At 45.2% G+C, this 20,902-nt stretch overlaps 1 protein-coding gene across 1 annotated transcript in view; it reads left to right on the plus strand.

Moving 5' to 3' along the window:
• baiap2b (BAR/IMD domain containing adaptor protein 2b) overlaps positions 1 to 20,902 on the plus strand; it is a 50,133-nt gene that overhangs the window by 25,504 nt on the left and 3,727 nt on the right. The window contains exons 4-14 of the mRNA XM_061095166.1: positions 3,035 to 3,046; positions 3,698 to 3,759; positions 4,802 to 4,873; positions 5,881 to 6,018; positions 12,683 to 12,835; positions 15,126 to 15,362; positions 16,491 to 16,695; positions 17,912 to 18,113; positions 18,225 to 18,305; positions 19,143 to 19,311; positions 20,134 to 20,171. Of these exons, the coding sequence (XP_060951149.1) occupies positions 3,035 to 3,046; positions 3,698 to 3,759; positions 4,802 to 4,873; positions 5,881 to 6,018; positions 12,683 to 12,835; positions 15,126 to 15,362; positions 16,491 to 16,695; positions 17,912 to 18,113; positions 18,225 to 18,305; positions 19,143 to 19,311; positions 20,134 to 20,171 (1,369 nt within the window). The remainder of the gene's footprint in view (positions 1 to 3,034; positions 3,047 to 3,697; positions 3,760 to 4,801; positions 4,874 to 5,880; positions 6,019 to 12,682; positions 12,836 to 15,125; positions 15,363 to 16,490; positions 16,696 to 17,911; positions 18,114 to 18,224; positions 18,306 to 19,142; positions 19,312 to 20,133; positions 20,172 to 20,902) is intronic.

Consider the following 20,902-nt stretch of genomic DNA (forward strand, 5'->3'; position numbering starts at 1 on the left):
CAGTAATTTGTTTTCTTTACTGCTGTTCTGCAGTTGTGATGCTTAACAGCCTTTTCAAGTCGTGCAAACACTCAGACGTTGTGTTTGTGCTCATGTGTGCACATGTGCTGGTGTGTGTTTGTCTTCACGCTTCCAGTGTTTAATCAAGTGAAAGCACAACAATGACGTTGTGGATCATGTGGCTGTGAGGAGGACAGTTCTCCCTGCAGCTCCTTGTTCACCTTCCTCTGCAGCTCTCTGGGGGATTAGAGCTGCTTGTGTTTGCTTTTAGGATTCGTATAATATCGTCCTTGCAGAAACGCACAATACATGGAACAGCCTCATTCGTACGGCCATTAACTCTCTGTCTGTTTCACCTTCTGTCGAGTTCAGGCGTCACACGGACAGGAGCCGGGACCATGAACCCAGATGTGAGTGCTGCTTTTCGATTAGCTGAATAAATGGGCCTGTTCCCGCGCTGCAGTCAGAACACACACACAGACACACAGACACACAGCGACACACACACACACACACACACAGTACTGTACTCATACACACACGCTGAACACTGGCGGTTGGTTGTTGGGACCACTTTGGGTATTTAGAGAGAATTGCTGAAGTTCAGATTGTTTTCAGAATGAACTTTACCCCATTTGGTTCATCTGTGCTGATTCATGAGTCTTAAATCTTAAAATCTGTTGGTGTGCTGTAAACCTCTGAATCTTTCCAGTGGATCTGGTGGTTTTTGGCCTAATTGGGTTCAGCATTCTATTGTTTCACCCGATGAAATAACTATGCCCTGAAGTTTTCTATTTTTAGACACTGCCAAGAAACTGCAAAGAAGCCTAATGAGTGTCAGACTTTTGAGGACTGAGCAAAACATCATACATTTTCAGACTAATTTGCCGTTTCATGGAAGTTCTGTGAGAACCTTTCACAGACAAAAGCAGCGTTTGAATTGATCCCGAGCTGTGAGGTCCGGGTGCACACAACAATGTGCTCTCTAAGCTTCCAGTGTTGTGATTACCAGTAAGCAGCTTAGCTCCGGCTGCTGGAAGTCCAGTATTTCACAATGCAAGAGGTTTTTGGATTAAATTGGTGCAATGAAACAAGAACATCCAGGAATTTGGGGATGGTCCAGGTGATGAAAACCTGTAGGTTTGGCCTTCGTCTCCACCTGTAGTCACATCTCTGTACTTTGGGAACAGCCTCAGCTGACCCTGAGCTGCCAGAGCAGGAGAACAAGGGAAACCAGTGTTTCCTTAAAGGGATCAATGAGGAACGACCTTAATTACTCTGCAGATTATATTATATAGTGTGTGTGAGGATGAGAGTTGATCGCTCTCTCTCTCTCTCTCTCTCTCTCTCTCTCTTCAGCCTTGCAGATTTGGAGGCTGCATTAAGTAGTAGTTCTTGCCCTGTGAGACAATACCCAGGGCAAAAACTAATATCCTTTGAATCTCATACACTCTTGAATATGTTTTTCATTAAGTGCGGTTTTCTGCTGCTCCTCTGGCTCAGATCAACACGTGTGTGTGTGTGTGTGTGTGTGTGTGTGGGAGAGAGATGGAGGTGCCTGAGTTTACTTGATGTATCCTGCAGATGGCCAGAGGCTGTTTATCAATGGATGGGATGGAGTGTGTGTGTGTGTGTGTTGGGCTCGCTCCAAAATGCAGAGGAGAATTTGAAGGTAGAGGCCAATGCATTTATCTGCCTGGCTGCTGGTGACGTGCGGTCCTGCAGCAGTGAAACACTTCTCCAGCTTCAGATGGAGAAGTGGAGGGGAGGATGTAAAGTGTGAGACCAACCTGTCTCCTGTCTCCTGTCTCCTGTCTCCTGTCTCCTGTCTCCTGTCTCCTGTCTCCTGTCTCTCTGTGTTCTGTGTCCCACCTCCATTCAGTGACATCTGTGTTTGTGTCCGTTAAAGAGGTGTCGGGAGGATTCAGCTGAGTCAGTGGCTCAGGGTCAGTCCAGCACCTCAGTCCAGAGCTCGGAGTAACATGCACTTGTTTGCTCTCCACCTCCGCCCCCCCCCTTCTGCTGCCACCGTTTCCAAATCCCCTCAACTCCAGCTGAGTCGCGTCTGCATGACCACAGCACTTCCATTAATCCCATTCCGACGGCCCCCTCTCACAGTTCTGTCCACTGGTCCACCAGCAGACCCCCCCCCCCCTCACCTCACTTCAGCATCATACATTATCTGATGTCAGCGTACATTATGCAAAGGCCAGATTAGAGTCATTAATGGTTATGAATGTGCTCATGTAGAATGAATTAGCTCTGATTGCTTTGCGCTGCAGCTGTAGAAGACTTTGTTCTCTGCATTTTCACAAATGTACCAAAGTCCATTCAGCTGTTTATTATATTCAGAATATTTTAACACATATCTTAGCTGTTCTGTATAAGTTGGTAAATGTGCAGTTAGAAAATCACAGTACAAATGCTGTATATTTAATGTTGAATGTTTTTAGTGTTTATGTATAATATTGTCTTAATCCACTGTTTCATACATATGCATAAGTTTCATTTGTTTTATTGTGAATATAGTTATGCTTATTAATATATTTTACATTTACTTTTGACGTCTTTTGAGGTTTATTGTTCAGGCGCTTCTACTGGAGCTGGACTCTGGATTTAAACATAAACATGTGATACAAACATTTTTTATAATTTGGTTATAAATGAATTGTGACTTAAGATGTAAAGTATGTTTTACAGTGTAAACAAGTCACCTGGTTTAAATGATCTCAAACAATTGATGTCGGATTCTTCGCCGTTTATATCTGATTCAGATTTTAACAAACAGAACATTTTGTAAAAACAACAAAAAATCCCTTTCATACTGTGTAAATCCTCCAGTGTTTGTGTGTGTGATCCAGGATCTGTTCTGCTCCCACAGTGTGTCACTGAGACTCTGACTGTTTCTCTGTGTGTCTCATTCTTCTCGGGCTAGTTGATCTGTCACTGTCTCTTTAGATCTCTTTCGCTCTGTTCTTTGCTCAAACTAGATCTTTTTGTTCCTTTTGTTTTTTACAACGCATTGCATATTCAGAAGAGGCAGCATGTAGGTATCTTAAAACAACACGCACCCTGGCTGCATGAATCATCCTTTACTTATCGTTTGTCTTTATTTTCTACTCTCCACTTCTTTCTTGGTTCTGTTTTTTTGTGTTTTCCACACATCTTAATGCAAATATGAAATTCCTTATAAAGATTTTTATCATCATACTGTTCCTGTGTATGTATAACTTTACAGTTTATTACCACTAAAACCTTCAATATTGGTTTAGATATTTAGAATCTTTAGCAGATTTCCTGATTATCTCTGAGTTTTCATCCATTCTGTCTGTTTTTCATATTTCTGGAACGTTCTTTTGATTTAGTCACTGTTTTGAGTCATGTCTGCTTCATCAGAATCACGACAGATGTTTCATCTTGTCCTTGGCCTCCTCCTCCTCCTCTTCCTCCTCCTCCTCCTCCTCCTCCTCCTCCTCCTCCTCCTCCTCCTCCTCCTCTTCCTCCTCCTCCTCCCTTGACACCCTTCACCTGTCTCTCATCTGTCCTGTGTGCCTGCATGGTCTCTTTCTTTTGCACGATGTACAGTATGTGGTTCCTCGCAGATATCGTAGAGATTCAATATGACTCTTTCCCCCCCCCCTCTTGTTGTGTATTGTCTCTCTCTATCTCTCTCTCTCTCCTCTCTGTCTCTCTGCAGGGGAGGTGCTCTTTCAGATGGCTGAGGTGCACAGACAGATCCAGATCCAGCTCGAGGAGATGGTGAGCATGTGGTGGTGATGATTGTTGGCCTGTTTCTTTAGAGTCTCTACATCACAAGAGATATTTTAATATTTAATACGAGATCCACAAATCATTGAACTATATTTTTATTTCCTGAGCAGCTTGACTTCCCATATGCCTGTTTACTGATCTTCTCTTGTAAATTACAACCATTACAGACTGAAATCCTTTTTCAATTTGGTTCTGCAACAGACCTTTGAGTTAATTGGTCAGTTACGACATTAGCAGGGAACAGTGAGTTCAGAGAAGACGTGAGGATCAGCTTTATTCAAAGTATCTTATAAAGGGTATTTTAAATCGTCTCCTCGTCCATTCCAGTAATGGGTGTCGTAGATCCAGGGCAGTGAGGTTCTGTTCAACAGTGCAATTTACAAATTAGGCTTTGAGAAGATCTGTATTTATTCTCCAGGGATGAAAGCACGTCTGATGCTCGGTTCTGATCTCTAGCTCGGTTCTGACCTGTAGCTCGGTTCAGATCTCTAGCTTGGTTCTGACCTGGAGCTCGGTACTGATCCATAGCTCGGTTCTGATCCGGAGCTCGGTTCTGATCTGTAGCTCGGTTCTGATCTGTAGCTCGGTTCTGACCTGGAGCTCGGTTCTGATCTGTAGCTTCAGCAAACTCCCTGCTGATAAAAGTTAAACAAAATATTTTCTCCTCCCACATGTGTGAGAGGAAAAGAAAGAGAGTGAGAGGTCACTGAGCTTTTGGATTTCTTTCTTTCTGATCATTTAAATACATGATGTAGTTGTAGCAGATTGTTGTGCAGAATATTACCCTGGAAACAAACAAGACAATATTCACAACTGAATTCACACAAATGCACAGACACAAGTTGACGTTTGAACATATTTCACATCGTCTCCTGTCTGTTGGGTGCGACATTTCAGAATAATGAACAAATTCCTCCTTCTTGTGCTGCAGGGTCACATTCCTGTTAATAACCTGCTGCAGCTCCGTGTGTGACAGTGTGAGGGGCGGTGTGTTGTGTGTTGGTTCTGAGGGTTTGTGTGTGTCTTGCAGCTGAAGTCGTTCCACAACGAGCTGCTCACCGAGCTGGAGAAGAAGGTGGAGCTGGACGCACGCTACCTGAATGTGAGATTTGTTTCTAACAGTTAAAGACATTATACAGATTCTAGCTGAAATACCAAGACCCTAAAATACGTTTTACACTAATGATCGACCGGCAACTTGTTTTCAGAGACGTGTTTCTGTCCTTCACGTCTCCTGGGAGAGAAGTTATGAAGATGCAGTATGAACCATGTTCTCATAAAATCATTGGCCAGAGACAAAATGCACTCTCTCATTAATTTCCCAGCTGCTTTGATCCAAACCACTGCAGCAAGTTACATAAATGACTTCCCACTCGGCCTCGTGAATCATGACTCACACTGAAAACTAGAGGTTTGCAACAAAAACAAAAACACATTTAAACAGACAAATTAATTACTGGTGAAGTTTGGATTTAATCCCAAAAAATATTTCATTATAAGAGGGAATATATCAAACTGATTGTCATTCTGATTGTTACAGTGATCTGATGATTTTCTTTTCAAGTTGTGTGTTACATGCACCACATACACATAAGGTGTTTGTGTCTATGTGTATTCAGAAATACACACAAACTGACAAGATACAGTATCAGTAATAAAGTGCACCCTGCACCCAGTGCATGCTGGGAAACCGTTTGGCTGCTGTAAATATGCAAATTTTAAACAAGGGTAGAAAATTGATCAATTTAAACGGGTATAAAATGATTCTGGGAACTTTGACCTTCGTACTACAATCGAAGAAAGCTAGCGTAGCAAAGTTGAAATCTAATAAATTGTGGGCAGCTTCAATAAATCCAAAGCAATTTTGACCTTTTGGACACGAACAAGTTTTGCCCAAGTCCCAATAATGAATGTGAACCAGCTGCGGATAGAGAGGAAGTGGAGCTGAGGCTCCGCCCTCCTGCAGCTTCCCAGTCATCAGGCAGTACATCAGAGCCGGACCACTTGTCAGTTTGAGATGAATGTACATCAGTGTTAAATGTCCTGTGTGGAGGCGGACTGATGCCGCTGTGGCCGAGCCCCCTGCTGACTCTGTGCTGCCCCCCTCAGGCGGCGCTGAAGAAGTACCAGACGGAGCACAAGGGCAAAGGGGAGAGTCTGGAGAAGTGCCAGGCCGAGCTGAAGAAGCTGCGCCGGAAGAGCCAGGGCAGCAAACACCCCTCGAAGTACGGAGACAAGGAGATGCAGGTCAGTGTGTGTGTGTCACTGAAACGTATCCATCCTGGTGCTCCTCTGGTTTGGTGTCTCCTCTGAGGACCAGTTCCCTGTGGGACCAGTTCCCAGTGGGACCAGTTCCCTGTAGGACCAGTCACCTGTAGGACCAGTTCCCTGTAGGACCAGTGACCTGTAGGACCAGTGACCTGTAGGACCAGTGACCTGTAGGACCAGTGACCTGTGGGACCAGTTCCCTGTGGGACCAGTTCCCTGTGGGACCAGTTCCCTGTAGGACCAGTTCCCTGTAGGACCAGTGACCTGTAGGACCAGTGACCTGTAGGACCAGTGACCTGTGGGACCAGTTCCCTGTAGGACCAGTGACCTGTAGGACCAGTGACCTGTAGGACCAGTTCCCTGTAGGACCAGTGACCTGTAGGACCAGTGACCTGTAGGACCAGTGACCTGTAGGACCAGTTCCCTGTGGGACCAGTTCCCTGTAGGACCAGTTCCCTGTAGTACCAGTTCCCTGTAGGACCAGTGACCTGTAGGACCAGTTCCCTGTGGGACCAGTTCCCTGTAGGACCAGTTCCCTGTAGGACCAGTTCCCTGTGGGACCAGCTGAGGACCAGTCACCTGTAGGACCAGGGACCTGTGGGACCAGTTCCCTGTAGGACCAGTCACCTGTAGGACCAGTCACCTGTAGGACCAGTGACCTGTAGGACCAGTGACCTGTAGGACCAGTGACCTGTAGGACCAGTGACCTGTAGGACCAGTTCCCTGTGGGACCAGTGACCTGTAGGACCAGTTCCCTGTAGGACCAGTGACCTGTGGGACCAGTTTCCTGTGGGACCAGTTCCCTGTAAGACCAGTTCCCTGTGGGACCAGTTCCCTGTAGGACCAGTTCCCTGTAGGACCAGTTCCCTGTGGGACCAGCTGAGGACCAGTCACCTGTAGGACCAGGGACCTGTGGGACCAGTTCCCTGTAGGACCAGTCACCTGTAGGACCAGTCACCTGTAGGACCAGTCACCTGTAGGACCAGTGATCTGTAGGACCAGTTCCCTGTAGGACCAGTTCCCTGTGGGACCAGTTCCCTGTGGGACCAGTTCCCTGTGGGACCAGTGATCTGTAGGACCAGTTCCCTGTAGGACCAGTGACCTGTAGGACCAGTTCCCTGTGGGACCAGTTCCCTGTGGGACCAGTTCCCTGTGGGACCAGTTCCCTGTGGGACCAGCTGAGGACCACGGGTTAGACACACAGGACATGGCTCCAGCCGCTGATCCCACTCAGCCCGTTTGTGGAGGATAGCCTCAGCCTCTGCAGAAAATTAATTTACTGAATCCACTTCAGCCGAGTCGGGTCTGGATCCCCTGCGCAGACCTTTAGTGACCCCATGCTGAGTCGTCTGTATGCACCCCCCACTCTGCTCCACGTGGAGCTGGCTCTCAGATGCTTTCCCCTCCTCCTGATGGGATTTGAGCTTCAGTGCAGCTGGTAATCCGTGACTGCTGCTGCTGCTGCTGATGGGATGGGACCCCCCCCCCCCCCCCCCCCACTGGGCTGTGAGCCTCTTCACAGGGAGAGAGATGGAGATGGAGATAGAGAAGGCTCTGACTCAAGCTCACTGGTTCAAACAGTCGGTTCATTTGCTCAAGGACACACGGAGCCGGCTGCAGCCACAAGCAAAAAACTGATTTAAGATCTGATTGTTACCACTAAAATATCTGAAACCTAATACAGGTATGAAGGAGCGAAATCTCTGTAAATGCACATTATTGGTGTTTAATCCACGTTTCACTACATTTACCCTGTAGCTCCGCCCACGTGCTCCCACAACGTTCATGGTTTTCATTAGTGGCTGCTCTTCATCACATGTTGTGTGGTATCAGTTTCTGATGTGGAGGGCAGGAGAGTGAGTTGAGGGAGGAGTTCTCCTCCACACGTTGCTGCTGCTGCGGAGGCGTGAGGAGACGGAGCGAGTCTCTGCCCCCCCCCCCCCCCGGGCTGGAGGTGCAGCGGTGACACATGGTGGGCGGGCCGCTTGCATAACCTGCACAGGAGACGCTGCAGCCAGGCTGTTCAATCAGGAGCAGGAGGAGGCCAGAGGAGTTCTGTACTTTCTATCTTTTATATTGTGTAAGTGTGCGTGTGTGTGTGCGTGTGTGTGTGTGTGTGTGTGGTATGTTATTGTTTCCATTGGGAGCTGAACCATATTGCAGACACACAGTGAGAAATCAAAGAAAATGTTGAAAACCTCTCATCTCAATGAAAAAGAAAGTGAACATGTATCCAGTTCTTCCTTTGGTTTGACCCATAGACTGGTTTTAACCCACACTCCCACTTCACCTCATGGAAACAATCCTGCAACCAAACGCACACCAAACACAGGAAGTAAATAGACACAATAATACAACTACACACAGGAAGCAGCTGAGTCATAGCTCCTCTGAACCTGAACCTGTGGCCCGAGCTGTGGTTTCAGCTCATCACTGCCATGCAGAGGTGTCAGGGGTTAATGGCTAATTGTTCAGCACTTCCCGAGGCTGAGGCGCAGGAACATTCAGCCCCAAAGTCCTGCAGCTCCTCTGGACTTCAACAGCTTAGGACCCCCCCCCCTTGATCTGTAAATGATTTAAAAGGCACAAAACATTCCAAGAGATGGTCCCACTAAAAACCTGTCACGAGAAAGAGAATAACCAAGCTGTGCCCACTCAAAGGGCCATTAGCCACACATCATGGATTAATCTGCACAAGACAACCGCACAACAATCATGAATTTTCAATAAATAAACATGAGAAATACTGAGAAATCTGACTCATGTATTGTTTCTGACTGTTTGAGAAACATTTCAACAAGTAGCAGCTGTTTCCAGATGAACCCTCACAGCCAAAGCTCTGCCTCATCTAAATCAATATCCCAGTAAATCAATCTACAGGTTCTGTCCATATAGAAAAGTGAATAAATCTCCCTGCAGCTAAGCTGAGTCAGAGCGATGCTCCCTGGAAACATTATGACTGGAATCAGGCCAGAAGCTGCAAAACCAATTTCATCCCCAGATCCATTCTTTTAGAGCTGACTTGGAGTTTTGGATTCCATTCTCTATGTCTGTTATTACTTTCATCCTTTCTGAAGTTTCTATTTTCCTGTCACTTTCAGATATTGAGCCGAGGAAAATCCAAACAGTGTGAATTCACTTGAGCAGAACAGTTGATGTTGGTTTTTTTTTACCTCTGCACGGAAAGAATGTGGAAACCGGTTCAGTTTGAAAACATTATTATTAAGACATTATTTTGCAATCACAGATCGATGTGATTCAGTGCGTGCGTGCAGAGCCCCTGCAGCCGGAGACGCAGCCGTGCAGAACCTCTTTACAATGCACCAGGTGGATGAACGCTGCCCCCCCGCCTGCACACGGGTGAAGTGCTGATGGTGTTTCATGTCAGCAGAAACCAGGAGCAGCTTCTGGCCCCATTTTATATTTTGTGCTTTAGGCGGAGAGCCGCTGATTGGCAGTGGCATGAAAAGCAGCTGGAATCTAATTATGCGTCTGAGCGCGATGGCAACAAACCCCCCCCCCCCCCCCCCCATACTGCCTGATGTAACCAAGCTGCTTCTACAATGGAGAAGGATCTGAGCTGCTGTGAATACATCTACTAATGTATATCCAAGTATCTGTGTTCTCCTGGGACATGAGCTGATTCCTGGCCTACATGCAGAACACATTTCATGCTAGTACATCTAGGAGGTGTGGACCAGCAGGAAAACGGCTAAATGTTGGTTTTTATAATGGTTGAAATTCTGATTGGTGACTTTACATTCTGCTTATGATCTTTCCACTGGGACCAGATGACGTCAGGTCTGGTTCCAGGTGAAGAGAAGGTCGTGCTCGGGGTCAGAGAGACGGGTCGGACGGCTTCTGCTTCTAGTTGTCTTCTTAGTTTGAGACGCTGCTCTCAGTGGATTCCAGTGAGTGACTGGAAGAGAACGAATCGGTTTCCTTCTCACGACTGGAGTTGAGTTCTACACAGTCTGTCGTGTATCTGCAACCTGCTCTCAGAACAGCCGAGTCTGACTCCTCCGGCGGGTTCTCTCCCCCCCACCCGTCTCCCACGTCTCCCTGTCACTCAGGCTCTGTTGATTGACAGCTCCATGGCGTTGGCCCGACCTCGGACTCGCTCGTCTGAATCTGATCTCCACAGTGGCTCGCTGTGTGCTTTTCTCTTGCTACCTGAACGTTTTCCCTCCTCCACTGTTGGTATGACTCACTTGTGGCCCCCCCGTGTCCTCTGCAGCTGATCAGCGTGTGATGTTTCTCTGTGGGGGGGGATCGGTGTTCAGCCTCCGTGCGCCCACGTGAACACCTTCACTTCTGTTACATCGGTTTTCAGGCTCAATGACCATATTCAGGCAGATGATGACGGTTTCCTTTAGCTCATCTTCCTCTTGTATTTGGATTTGATGGAATCATTTAGTCATGAATATATATATTTGACTCTGTGGCTCAACAATATATTAACTTTACATTCTGACCCCAGTGGAACTTACGTTAGAGTGTAGAAGAGTGTGAGGAGGCACTGACATGTAATACTGTCCTTATGTATCTGCCAAAACTAAAATACTGAAAATAATTGGTCTTAAGTTTCACTTCCTGAGAAATGTGTCGATGATTAATTAGTGATCAAATAAGACTGATAAACCATGAACCTCCAACTAGATGTTACCAAAGGAAACGACTACTATTGACAAAAACATATTTTATTTCATACACATTTTCCCAGTGAAAAACTACCCTGTAATATAAATGAGATATTCTGTCATTTTTACATTTTAACATTCTAATAAAAAGATAAATATAAAAAGGTACTTGATCTAAAATAGGAAAGATAAGAGTGTTCTGTCTTAATAAAGCATCAGTTTATCATTATATAAATTATATCATTTAGATTTATCATTTAAATTTTAAAATAGTCTGAATACAATAGAAATTTAAATATCCCCTGACTGAACCAATGAAATACTTGACTAATCCAGTCATTATTAGAAAATCTGGATCTTCATGACTCTTTACATTTCATATTTCTTGCCCTCGTCTCTCATCCGTCTGTGTAGAAGGAAGAAGGGATGAGATTAATTGCTGGTGTCCCGTCTTCCCTGTCAATCCTGGAGCATTAGGTTAATTACTGATCTGCAGAGACAGTCGATCATTGGAAGGATGTCGTCTCCCTCTCACTTTGCCTGAAGAGGTTCTGGACACTGAGAGTTTAACAAACACTGACAGACGGAGCTGAAGCTGTTGATAAACCGGCCCTGAGGTTAAGTTCATATAAGATAGATAGATAGATAGATAGATAGATAGATAGATAGATAGATAGATAGATAGATAGATAGATAGATAGATAGATTACTTTATTCATCCCCGAAGGGAAATTAAGTTGTCATAGCAGCCGGTATATTTGAATACAATAAAATAAAATACAATAGAATAAAATTAAACATATTGAGGTAGAAAGAATAAAAAAACAGAAACACAAGATAAATAGGTAGATAAGGTGCAGTGGCAAGATGATGGTAATAGTACTGATGATATGATGGTAATGTTATTGTTAGACAGTATATAAGAATAGTACAGTATATATAGTATATAATATAACATAATATATACTTATATATGATAGTAATTATACCAATATAAAAGCAGTATATGGTAATAATGGCAGCAACAGTATATATAATAATAATAGTAATGGTGATATAATAATAGTAATAATAACATGTACACATGTATAAATATGTGTATATAGACTTATGTATACAAAGAATATACAGAGAGTATGATATAATATATGATATATAGTAGAGATATGAATATAAGTATTTGACTATACAATACAATACAATATAAGGTATTTTCTGGAAAGAATTTGACAGGAAATAGAAAATGCTTCCTCTCTCCTTTGGTTCAAGATCACAGATTGGCCCTAATTCAATGCATTTTAAATGTTAATGTCACTTTGTGGCGGAGGCAGTAATATTTTCCAGTGGATTCATGAATCCGCCTCATTGATGATCTGGTGGTGATGCTCAATGTGTGATGGTGGTTCTCCATCAGCGTTAAGTCTTTTCTGTGGTGGAGCTGCTCTTGTCTCCTGACGCTGCGTAGGCTGCTGCCGCTCGGCCTCCATGGTTCACACCTCGTGCTGGAGCTCGGCGCCGTCTGGCACACCACACTGTGGGAATCTTCAGACACTCTCAGTTATACACGTGACCCTGAGGACAGAGTCTGCTCCAGGACTCGAGTGAGTCGATGGAGGGACGGAGGCGAACGGGTTTAAAAGCCAGATTCAAGTCTTCTGAAGTTCAGAAAACCAGACGCTACGATCACGTAACAGACGATAAACGATTGTTTGACTCTTTATACGTCAACATGCAGCTCAGTCCATTATCTGCTGAAGTCAACGTTTCATGTTGCTGTGGAATGTTTGAAATGTCATTTTAACAATTTAAGAATCTCTAAGTAAACTTGATTTAAAGTGAATTTGAGGTGTTTGACTCTGGTTTAGATTTTGTCCTGTTTTGTGGCGTCCTGCTCTGGAACCGACCGGTGAGGAAACGTCTGACTGACAAACACCTGCTGCCGTGTGGTCACCTGCTCTTCTCTCTCTCTCTCTCTCTCTCTCTCTCTCTCTCTCTCTCTCCAGTACGTTGAAGCCATCAGCAACAAGCAGAGCGAGCTGGACAACTACATCGCCGAGGGCTACAAGCACGCCCTGTCGGAGGAGAGGAGGCGGTACTGCTTCATGGTGGACCGTCAGTGTGCTGTGGCCAAGAGCAGCAGCGTCTACCACAACAAGGTGAGGAGGAGCCACGCCCACAACAAGGTGAGGAGGAGCAACGCCCACACGTCTGCTCCTCTGCACCAGTGGGGGGGGCGTGAGCTGGACTCGCAGGATAAGAGGAAGAGATAGAGGATGGAACAGATGGAACTGATTACTAATGGAGGTGTATCAACATCGAACCCTAAACTGACAGTTTTATATATATATATAATATATATAATATATCACACCCCTAAAATTTAATTAAAAAAACTTTGACCCTCTCACTCCCTCTCACTCTCTCTCACTCACTCTCTCCCACCTCTCACTCCCTCTCACTCCCTCTCACTCCCTCTCTACCTCTCACTCCCTCTCACTCACTCTCTCCCACCTCTCACTCCCTCTCACTCCCCCTCACTCCCTCTTACTCCCTCTCACTCCCTCTCACTCCCTCTCTACCTCTCACTCCCTCTCACTCCCCCTCACTCCCTCTCACTCCCTCTCACTCCCTCTTACTCCCTCTTACTCCCTCTCACTCCCTCTCACTCCCTCTCACTCTCTCTCACTCCCTCTCACTCCCTCTCACTCCCTCTCACTCCCTCCTACTCCCTCTCACTCCCTCTCACTCCCTCTCTCCCACCTCTCACTCCCTCTCTCCCACCTCTCACTCCCACCTCTCACTCCCACTTCTCACTCCCTCTCTCCGACCTCTCCCTCTCACTCCCTCTCAGTCCCTCTCACTCCTCTCACTCCCTCTCACTCCCTCCTACTCCCTCTCACTCCCTCTCTCTCCCTCTCTCTCCCACCTCTCCCTCTCACTCCCCCTCACTCCCTCCCACTCCCTCTCACCGGGGGAATGTGAAGTGGCAAAGTGAGAGCAGCCGGACGGATGAAGGAGAGGTGGAGGATGAGTGGGTGAGGAGGCAGGTGAAGGGGGGGGGGGGGGGCTGACCTACTTCTGTGAGAACACTCAGTTCAGACTCGCTGTGAAAGAGTCTGAGTGAGCGAGAGACGAGCGGAGGAAGCTGCTGCTGTGATGATGCATCATCAGAGAGAGAGAGACTGGATCAGTGTTGATGAATCACACTCGATTCTAGAACAGAATTAATTACTTTAGACAAATCGTGGCTTTGATTGAAGTTATTCAATGTTTCAGTTTTCTGATTCCAGCTGGTTTTAATGTTTTAGTTTCTTGTAGAATCAAAAGATGAATTGTCAAGAGGATGAAAGTTGTTAGATGGTTGTTGGATCTTTGCTTTGGTTGTTTCAAAATCACAGTTCAGTTCAATTGAAATGATCAGAAAGTGTTTTCAGATTTTCTTCTGATCTGCGTTTAATGAGCTGAAAACTTTTGCAATAAATCTGCAAAAGTATTAAAAAAAACCCGATCACAAAATGTTGTAGAAGCCAAACACGAATCCTGGCTCTGCCTCTTTGTCAGGATCAAAGCCAAAAGGAATAAGTTCTCTCTCTGGACATTTCACATCAAACGTTTCATGAAAAACCGACTTGAAATCTTTTCTGTTTCCTGACAAACAAACAAACGGACGGAGGTGAAAACACAACCTCCTCCTCAGAGGTAACAAACTTCACGTGTAACTTTGGGGATAAAAATCTATTTCAGAAAGAAGGCGAGCTCGGTAACACAATGTTTCATCTGTTGGTGTCTCTTGTGGTCGCTGTACTTTTGTGTTTGTGTTAATTCATCTGATGATCCCGCCCACACCTGACACCTGACACCTGACGCCGCGGCCCACACACACTCAGCAGGGCCGGGCGACCTTGGAGCCGCGCTGTGATTCTCCTCCACACCAGCCTGCTGGAGTGAAAACCATCAGCAGCGTCTCCTCCGTGTCCTTCCAATATTCATGGCTCGGATGATGAATGCAAATGAAAAGTCTCTTTATGTAACTGCTGTATAATGTATGGAGGGGATGTAGCTGAGAGCGTCTGAACCTGGAGCGCTGGTATCTCTCTCTCTCTCTCTCTCTTCCTGTCCCCCCCTCTTCTCCCTCTCACTCATCCTCTCCTCCCATCAGCTACTGGATGTTTCTGCTAAATGTGAATAATGTTGACGTCCATTGAGTCAATCTATCCAGTGTTTTCAGCAGCTTGACCTCTGGAGGTCACCAGAGACCCGACTGTATATTTTCAATCATCTGAAAAACGAGTTAATAGATTTCAAAGCGATTTTGGGGCCGAATCAATCAAGTGAAGGAGTTAAAGATGCATCAGCTCTGTCACATGAGAACTTTCCCTTTGTATGAACTTGTTTCCTCCCCCCCTCCCCCCTCTCCTCCCTCTCCTCCCTCCCTCCCTCCCGCAGGGAAAGGAGCTTTTATCTCAGAAGATCCCGATGTGGCAGCAGGCGTGTGCCGAGCCCAACAAGCTGCCGGATCGTGCCATGTTCCTGGCGCAGCAGATGAGCGGCATGGTGGGCAGCATGGCGCCCGGTGCTCTCCATCCAGGCATGTCCATGGTGGAGTCCGTCCCCGGCGCCAAACCGCTGCCGGTGCCGCCGGAGCTGGCAGCGTTCCGGGCCGGTGGAGGAATGGGGCAGCAGGTCGGTTCCTGTTCTATTGAGAACAGCAGCTGGAGTCCTGCTGGGTCTCTGCTTTAACATGTCACTGTTCAGTCTCTGATTGCTTGATACACATCATGATCATCTTTATTTTTATTTTTATTTTTTTTAACAATCTGTTTATTGAATTTTTACATATTTAACAAACAAACAATGCTCTTCCATCAATAACAATTACAAATGTAATTCCAACATACAGCAGAACAGATACAAACCCCCCACCCCCCTCCCTCCGGGACCCAGCCCCAACAGATGAGCAAATATTGTTAAAAAATCAAGAATTGAAAAGAATAGATGACATAAATCTTAATAATAATAATAACAATAACAATAACAATATAATAGTAATACTAAAAATAAATAAATGAATAAATAAATAGAAACATATGATCAATACTAAAAAAATTAAAATAAATGAAATAAAAAGTAAAGAGAAAAAGAAGAAAAAAAAAAAAATATATATATATTAAAAGAAATAAAAGAAAAGAAACACAAGTTCAGCAAGGCAGTACTTAGCACACAGTGATCCGACAGCTTGTGCTACGATCATCATTATTAACATTAAATCCTAATCGTAGTTTAAAGCAGATTTTAGTCGTAGAATCAGTTTTATCCCTAAAAAGTGAAGCCTGAATATCCTCAGTTAGAAATTATACTCATTTTTGAAAGACGTCTCCAGTGTCAGAGTGCAAACCTCTGATAGAAAGAAACACAAACACACAAACAGGTGAGTGTTGTCCAATCCGACCTGATGAGGAAACTCTGCATGAATGCAAATGAAATCATTAGTGAACCATGTTAATTGGCTCGTTGCTCCTCTTCCTCCTCCTCCTCTTCCTCCTCCTCCTCTTCCTCCTGCTCACTGCATTAACTGGTGCAGATTCAGTTTCATGTTCGCAGAGTAAACACACTTTGAAATTCTCTGCAGTCGCCCAGTAATAATTCCATATGTGCATCTTCAAACATTCTTTTTTTATTAATCAGCGTTTCCTGACCCACATCCACTCTGCAGCATCCATGTGAACGAGCTGCTGGATGTTATGTCACAGGAGAGAGAGACTTCCTGCAGTGTTTGATTTGCCTCTATATGCAAACGTCTTGTCTTTGCAGCGGCTGATGGGGGGGGCGGAGGCAGGGATGCCGGTGATGAACGGCTCGGCCGGCGCCCACGGAGGAGAAGACTACCAGCAGTGGATGGAGGGCAAAGTGGCCCAGGGCAAAGCCTCGCCCGGGACCCAGCGGCACGGGGGGGAGGTCTACTCCAACACCCTGCCTGTGCGTAAGGCCGCCCCCCCCAAGAGCAAGACCACGCTGAGTAAGTACGGATGGATGGTCCAGGCCACGCCTCCTTCCTGCCTCCGGGTCTGGTGGAAATCTGTCAAGTAGTTGTTGCGTAATCCCGCTGAGGATGAAACCAGTAAACAGACGGAGGTGAAAACATAACCTCCTCAGCAGCTGCTCCGCCTCTTTCAACCTTCACAACCTGATCCGAGAACATATCATGTATCAGGTTGTGTGTCGGATGTAACACACAACCTGTGCACTTTTAATAAGAAGCAGGCGGAAGCAGGTGGGAATAGAAGGAGATGTGATATTGAAAATGAGGAATAGAGATCAGGAGTAAAAATAGATGATAGAAAGAAATGAGTTTTATAAGAAAATGTGGTCGATGATGTGCTTGTAGATTCCTACAGATTTAGATTATAATATACAGAGGTGTCAAGTAACGAAGTACAAATACTTTGTTAACTTAATTAAGTAGAAATGTTGGGTATCTATACTTTACTGGAGTATTTATTTTTCAGACGACTTTTTACTTCTACTTCTTACATTTTCACGCAAATATCTGTACTTTCTACTCCTTACATTTTAAAAATAGCCTCGTTACTCCGATTTAATTTTGGCTTGTTTTCATTCCGGTTTGTCATCGTTCAAAAACACACACAAAAAAAGGCAACACGACCTTGTTACGACTTTTACTTCCTCTAGATAGTCAAGTTTGATTATTGGTAGTGTTGAGTCCAAAGGTCTCTTCCAACAATATATGTAGTTTCATTGTAATAAAATTGTATAATTTTCAATGGGCATATTTGCTGTTCAAGCGGGTAGCCTAGTGCATCCCACATTTTTCAACATAACATTTTAATATAACATTATAGTCGTAAGGGCCTTTAGAAAAATGTGTTTTTTGGAGGAGGGGGGGTAGTGCACTATAGGCCCCTGAGACGCGGCTTAAGACTTTGTCCTTAATGGAAATTTTTTTTCCCCCTTACATTACTTTTACTTTTATACTTTAAGTAGTTTTGAAACCAATACTTTTACACTTTTACTTAAGTAAAAAGCTTGAGTTGATACTTCAACTTCTACAAAAGTATTTTTAAACCCTAGTATCTATACTTCTACTTGAGTAATGAATGTGAATACTTTTGACACCTCTGATAATATAACGTCAGGTGAAGTGGTTTGTGGTAGAAACTGAAGTTTATGGAATACAGAAGCTGTCAACAGTCTCCGTCCTGTCTCTGTCCCAGTGGAGACTCGCACTCTGCCCCGGTCCAGCTCCATGGCTGCAGGGCTGGAGAAGAACGGGAGAACCTGTGTCCAGGCCATCTTCTCTCACACGGCCGGAGACAACAGCACGCTGCTCAGCTTCTCCGAGGGCGACGTCATCACCCTGCTGGTGCCCGAGGCCCGGGACGGCTGGCACTACGGAGAGAACGAGAAGACCCGGATGTGAGTGCGACTGGCGTATTCAACTCCTGCCAGAACTCACAATCATGTGGAAAGTAAAGGAAGATGATGATTTTTTTTTGTGTATCTAATATCCGGCTCCACCTGTTGCAGGCGTGGCTGGTTTCCCTTCTCCTACACCAGGCTGATCTCTGAGGGGGACAGTGACTCCATGAGGCAGCTCCGGGTTCACAAGTAGGTATTTAGCTGTTTGCTCCATTGGACTTTTTATCCCTAAACATAAATTATAAATGTATAGTGGTTGTGCATCATAAATCCTTCCTCAGAAAGCAAAGAATCCTGAATGTTCTGTCCAAACCCGCTGATGACTCCCTTCTAGGGTTGCAAAGGGGTGGACAGTTTCCGGTAAATTTCCGGAAACTTTCCATGGGAAGTTTAGCTCAGGAATTTTGGGAATTTTGAAAAAAAAAAAAATATTTCCATTCATTTATCCATCAATTGTAAATATGTTTACAGAAGATTCCAATTGTTTGGCTAACTATTTATATCTCTGGCATTGCATTAGTGTTTTTTTACAAACTTGTTTCTCATCTTATTCTACAGAACAATGCCACGTGCACTCTCTCATGTGTGGAGACATTTCACCCCATCCAATGTAGAAGGAAAGGCTGTGTACATTTGCAAATACTGTGCAAAGACCTATGTTAAGAATGACACAACGATGCAGAAGCATATAGTCAAGTGCCCAAAGTTTCCTCAGGACTCAAATCAGCCTATGACACAACAAAATGTTTATATTTATGTCTGTATATTACAAGGTAAATACAGTAAGAATAAATTACCCACAACATTTCCAGTTAATTCCCGTATATTCCCGTATATTCCTGTTTATTCCCGTTAATTCCCGTTAATTCCCGTATATTCCCGTTAATTCCCATGGAAAGTTTCCCACTTTGAATATTCCCGGAATTTTGCAACCCTACTCCCTTCAGATCTTCATCATCCACATCCACAAACCTGCAGCTTTCTCCCTGATCGTGAGCAACATGTTTTCTGTTTCCTGTCGTGCAGCCTCCACCACGGGAAGAGCAGCAGCACCGGGAACCTCCTGGAGAGAGAAGACATGGCTCTGCCCGTCCCCGACTACGGGAGCCACGCCCGCATGGCAGCGCCGAGCGCCGCAGCGCTGCATGGCAGACAGCAGCGGCCCTACAGCGTGGCAGGGCCAGGCTCCTCACAGGTGGGGGGGCTGATAAACAACCCTACACACACACACACACACACACACACACTGACATCTACACACACACGAGTTCACACATGAGCTGAGACGTTCATTAGGCCTCCCGCTGTGTCCCTGGACCTGAGGAGCAGGAGCGTCTCCTGGTCTCCAGCCCAGAGGACGCTCCGCTACACAACTACTGGAGACACACACATCAGCTCCTGGAGACACGCACATCAGCTCCTGGAGACACACACATCAGCTCCTGCAGACACACACATCAACTCCTGGAGACACACACATCAGCTCCTGGAGACACACACATCAACTCCTGGAGACACACACATCAGCTCCTGGAGACACACACATCAGCTCCTGGAGACACACACATCAGCTCCTGGAGACACACACATCAGCTCCTGGAGACACACACATCACTTCACATCAATCAATCAATCAATCAATCAAGTTTTATTTGTATAGCCCATATTCACAAATCACAATTCGTCTCATAGGGCTTTAACATGGTGTGACATCCTCTGTCCTTCACCCTCAGCAAGAGTCAGGACAAGCTACTAAAAACCTTTTTAACAGGTAAAAATATGTAGAAACCTCAGAGAGACACATGTGAGGATCTGTCTCCCAGGACGGACACAAGTGCAATAGAACATTAAGGATTCAACATGGAGAGGGTTTAATGGAAGGAGAGAGTTTAATGGAAGTTTCTACCATGTGTCTTTGCTGCCATCTGCTGGCTGTTGTTGTCATTGCAGCATCTGTCAGGTTTCTGAGTTGTTCTAATGTTGTGTGACTCGTTGTGTTGTGTTGACGTCTCTGCAGCACGGAGTCGAAGAGTACGAGCCTCGTTTCCCCTCAAGGTAAGAACCTCTCGATATGATTCCACTTCAGTGTTAGATTCAGGTGAAGGTGCTGGTTGTGCAGACACACAACACACACACACACACACACACACACACACACACACACACACACACACACACACAAACACCTTTTCCTTTTTAATGTTGCTGTGTGTTCTTTTCTTTGTGTTTCCATCCTGTTCTGTTTGCACTGGTTTGACATGAAGCCAGTAGTGATCATGTAGTGATTAGTGCACAGTGGTTACACAATAAGGTTTGTGTTGTTATTTGAATGATAAGTGGTCTCTACTGGACCATTAGAAACCAGAGGAGCTCCCACACCTCCGCCAAGGCGACTGTATCTGTAGAACCCATATTCACAAATGATAAATCTCACAGTCGAACCCCTTCACCCAGTTTGAAGGAAACGGGTTCAGTAGTTTGTGTCTAATCCTACAAACACACACGTCAGCTCCTTGGCAGATGTGATAAATAAGTTTATTATATTTCAAGTTTTAGATTATTTAGGTTTTTTGTGTTAAGTTGATTTAAGTTTTCTTTTTTCCATTAATATCCAAACACTCATGCTTTGATCTCCCAGCTCCTCCTCATGCTCTGCAGCTCCTCCTCCTCCTCACTGTACCCCCCCCCCCCCCCCCTTGGTTCAGACTCTTGATTTAGTTCCTACTTGTGTTTGCTGCTGTTTGTCCCGAGCCGTCCTCCTGGAAGTCTCTCCCTCTCTCTGTCCA

Source organism: Limanda limanda, chromosome 21, assembly GCF_963576545.1.
Source record: "Limanda limanda chromosome 21, fLimLim1.1, whole genome shotgun sequence".
Classification (NCBI taxonomy): Eukaryota; Metazoa; Chordata; class Actinopteri; order Pleuronectiformes; family Pleuronectidae; genus Limanda; species Limanda limanda.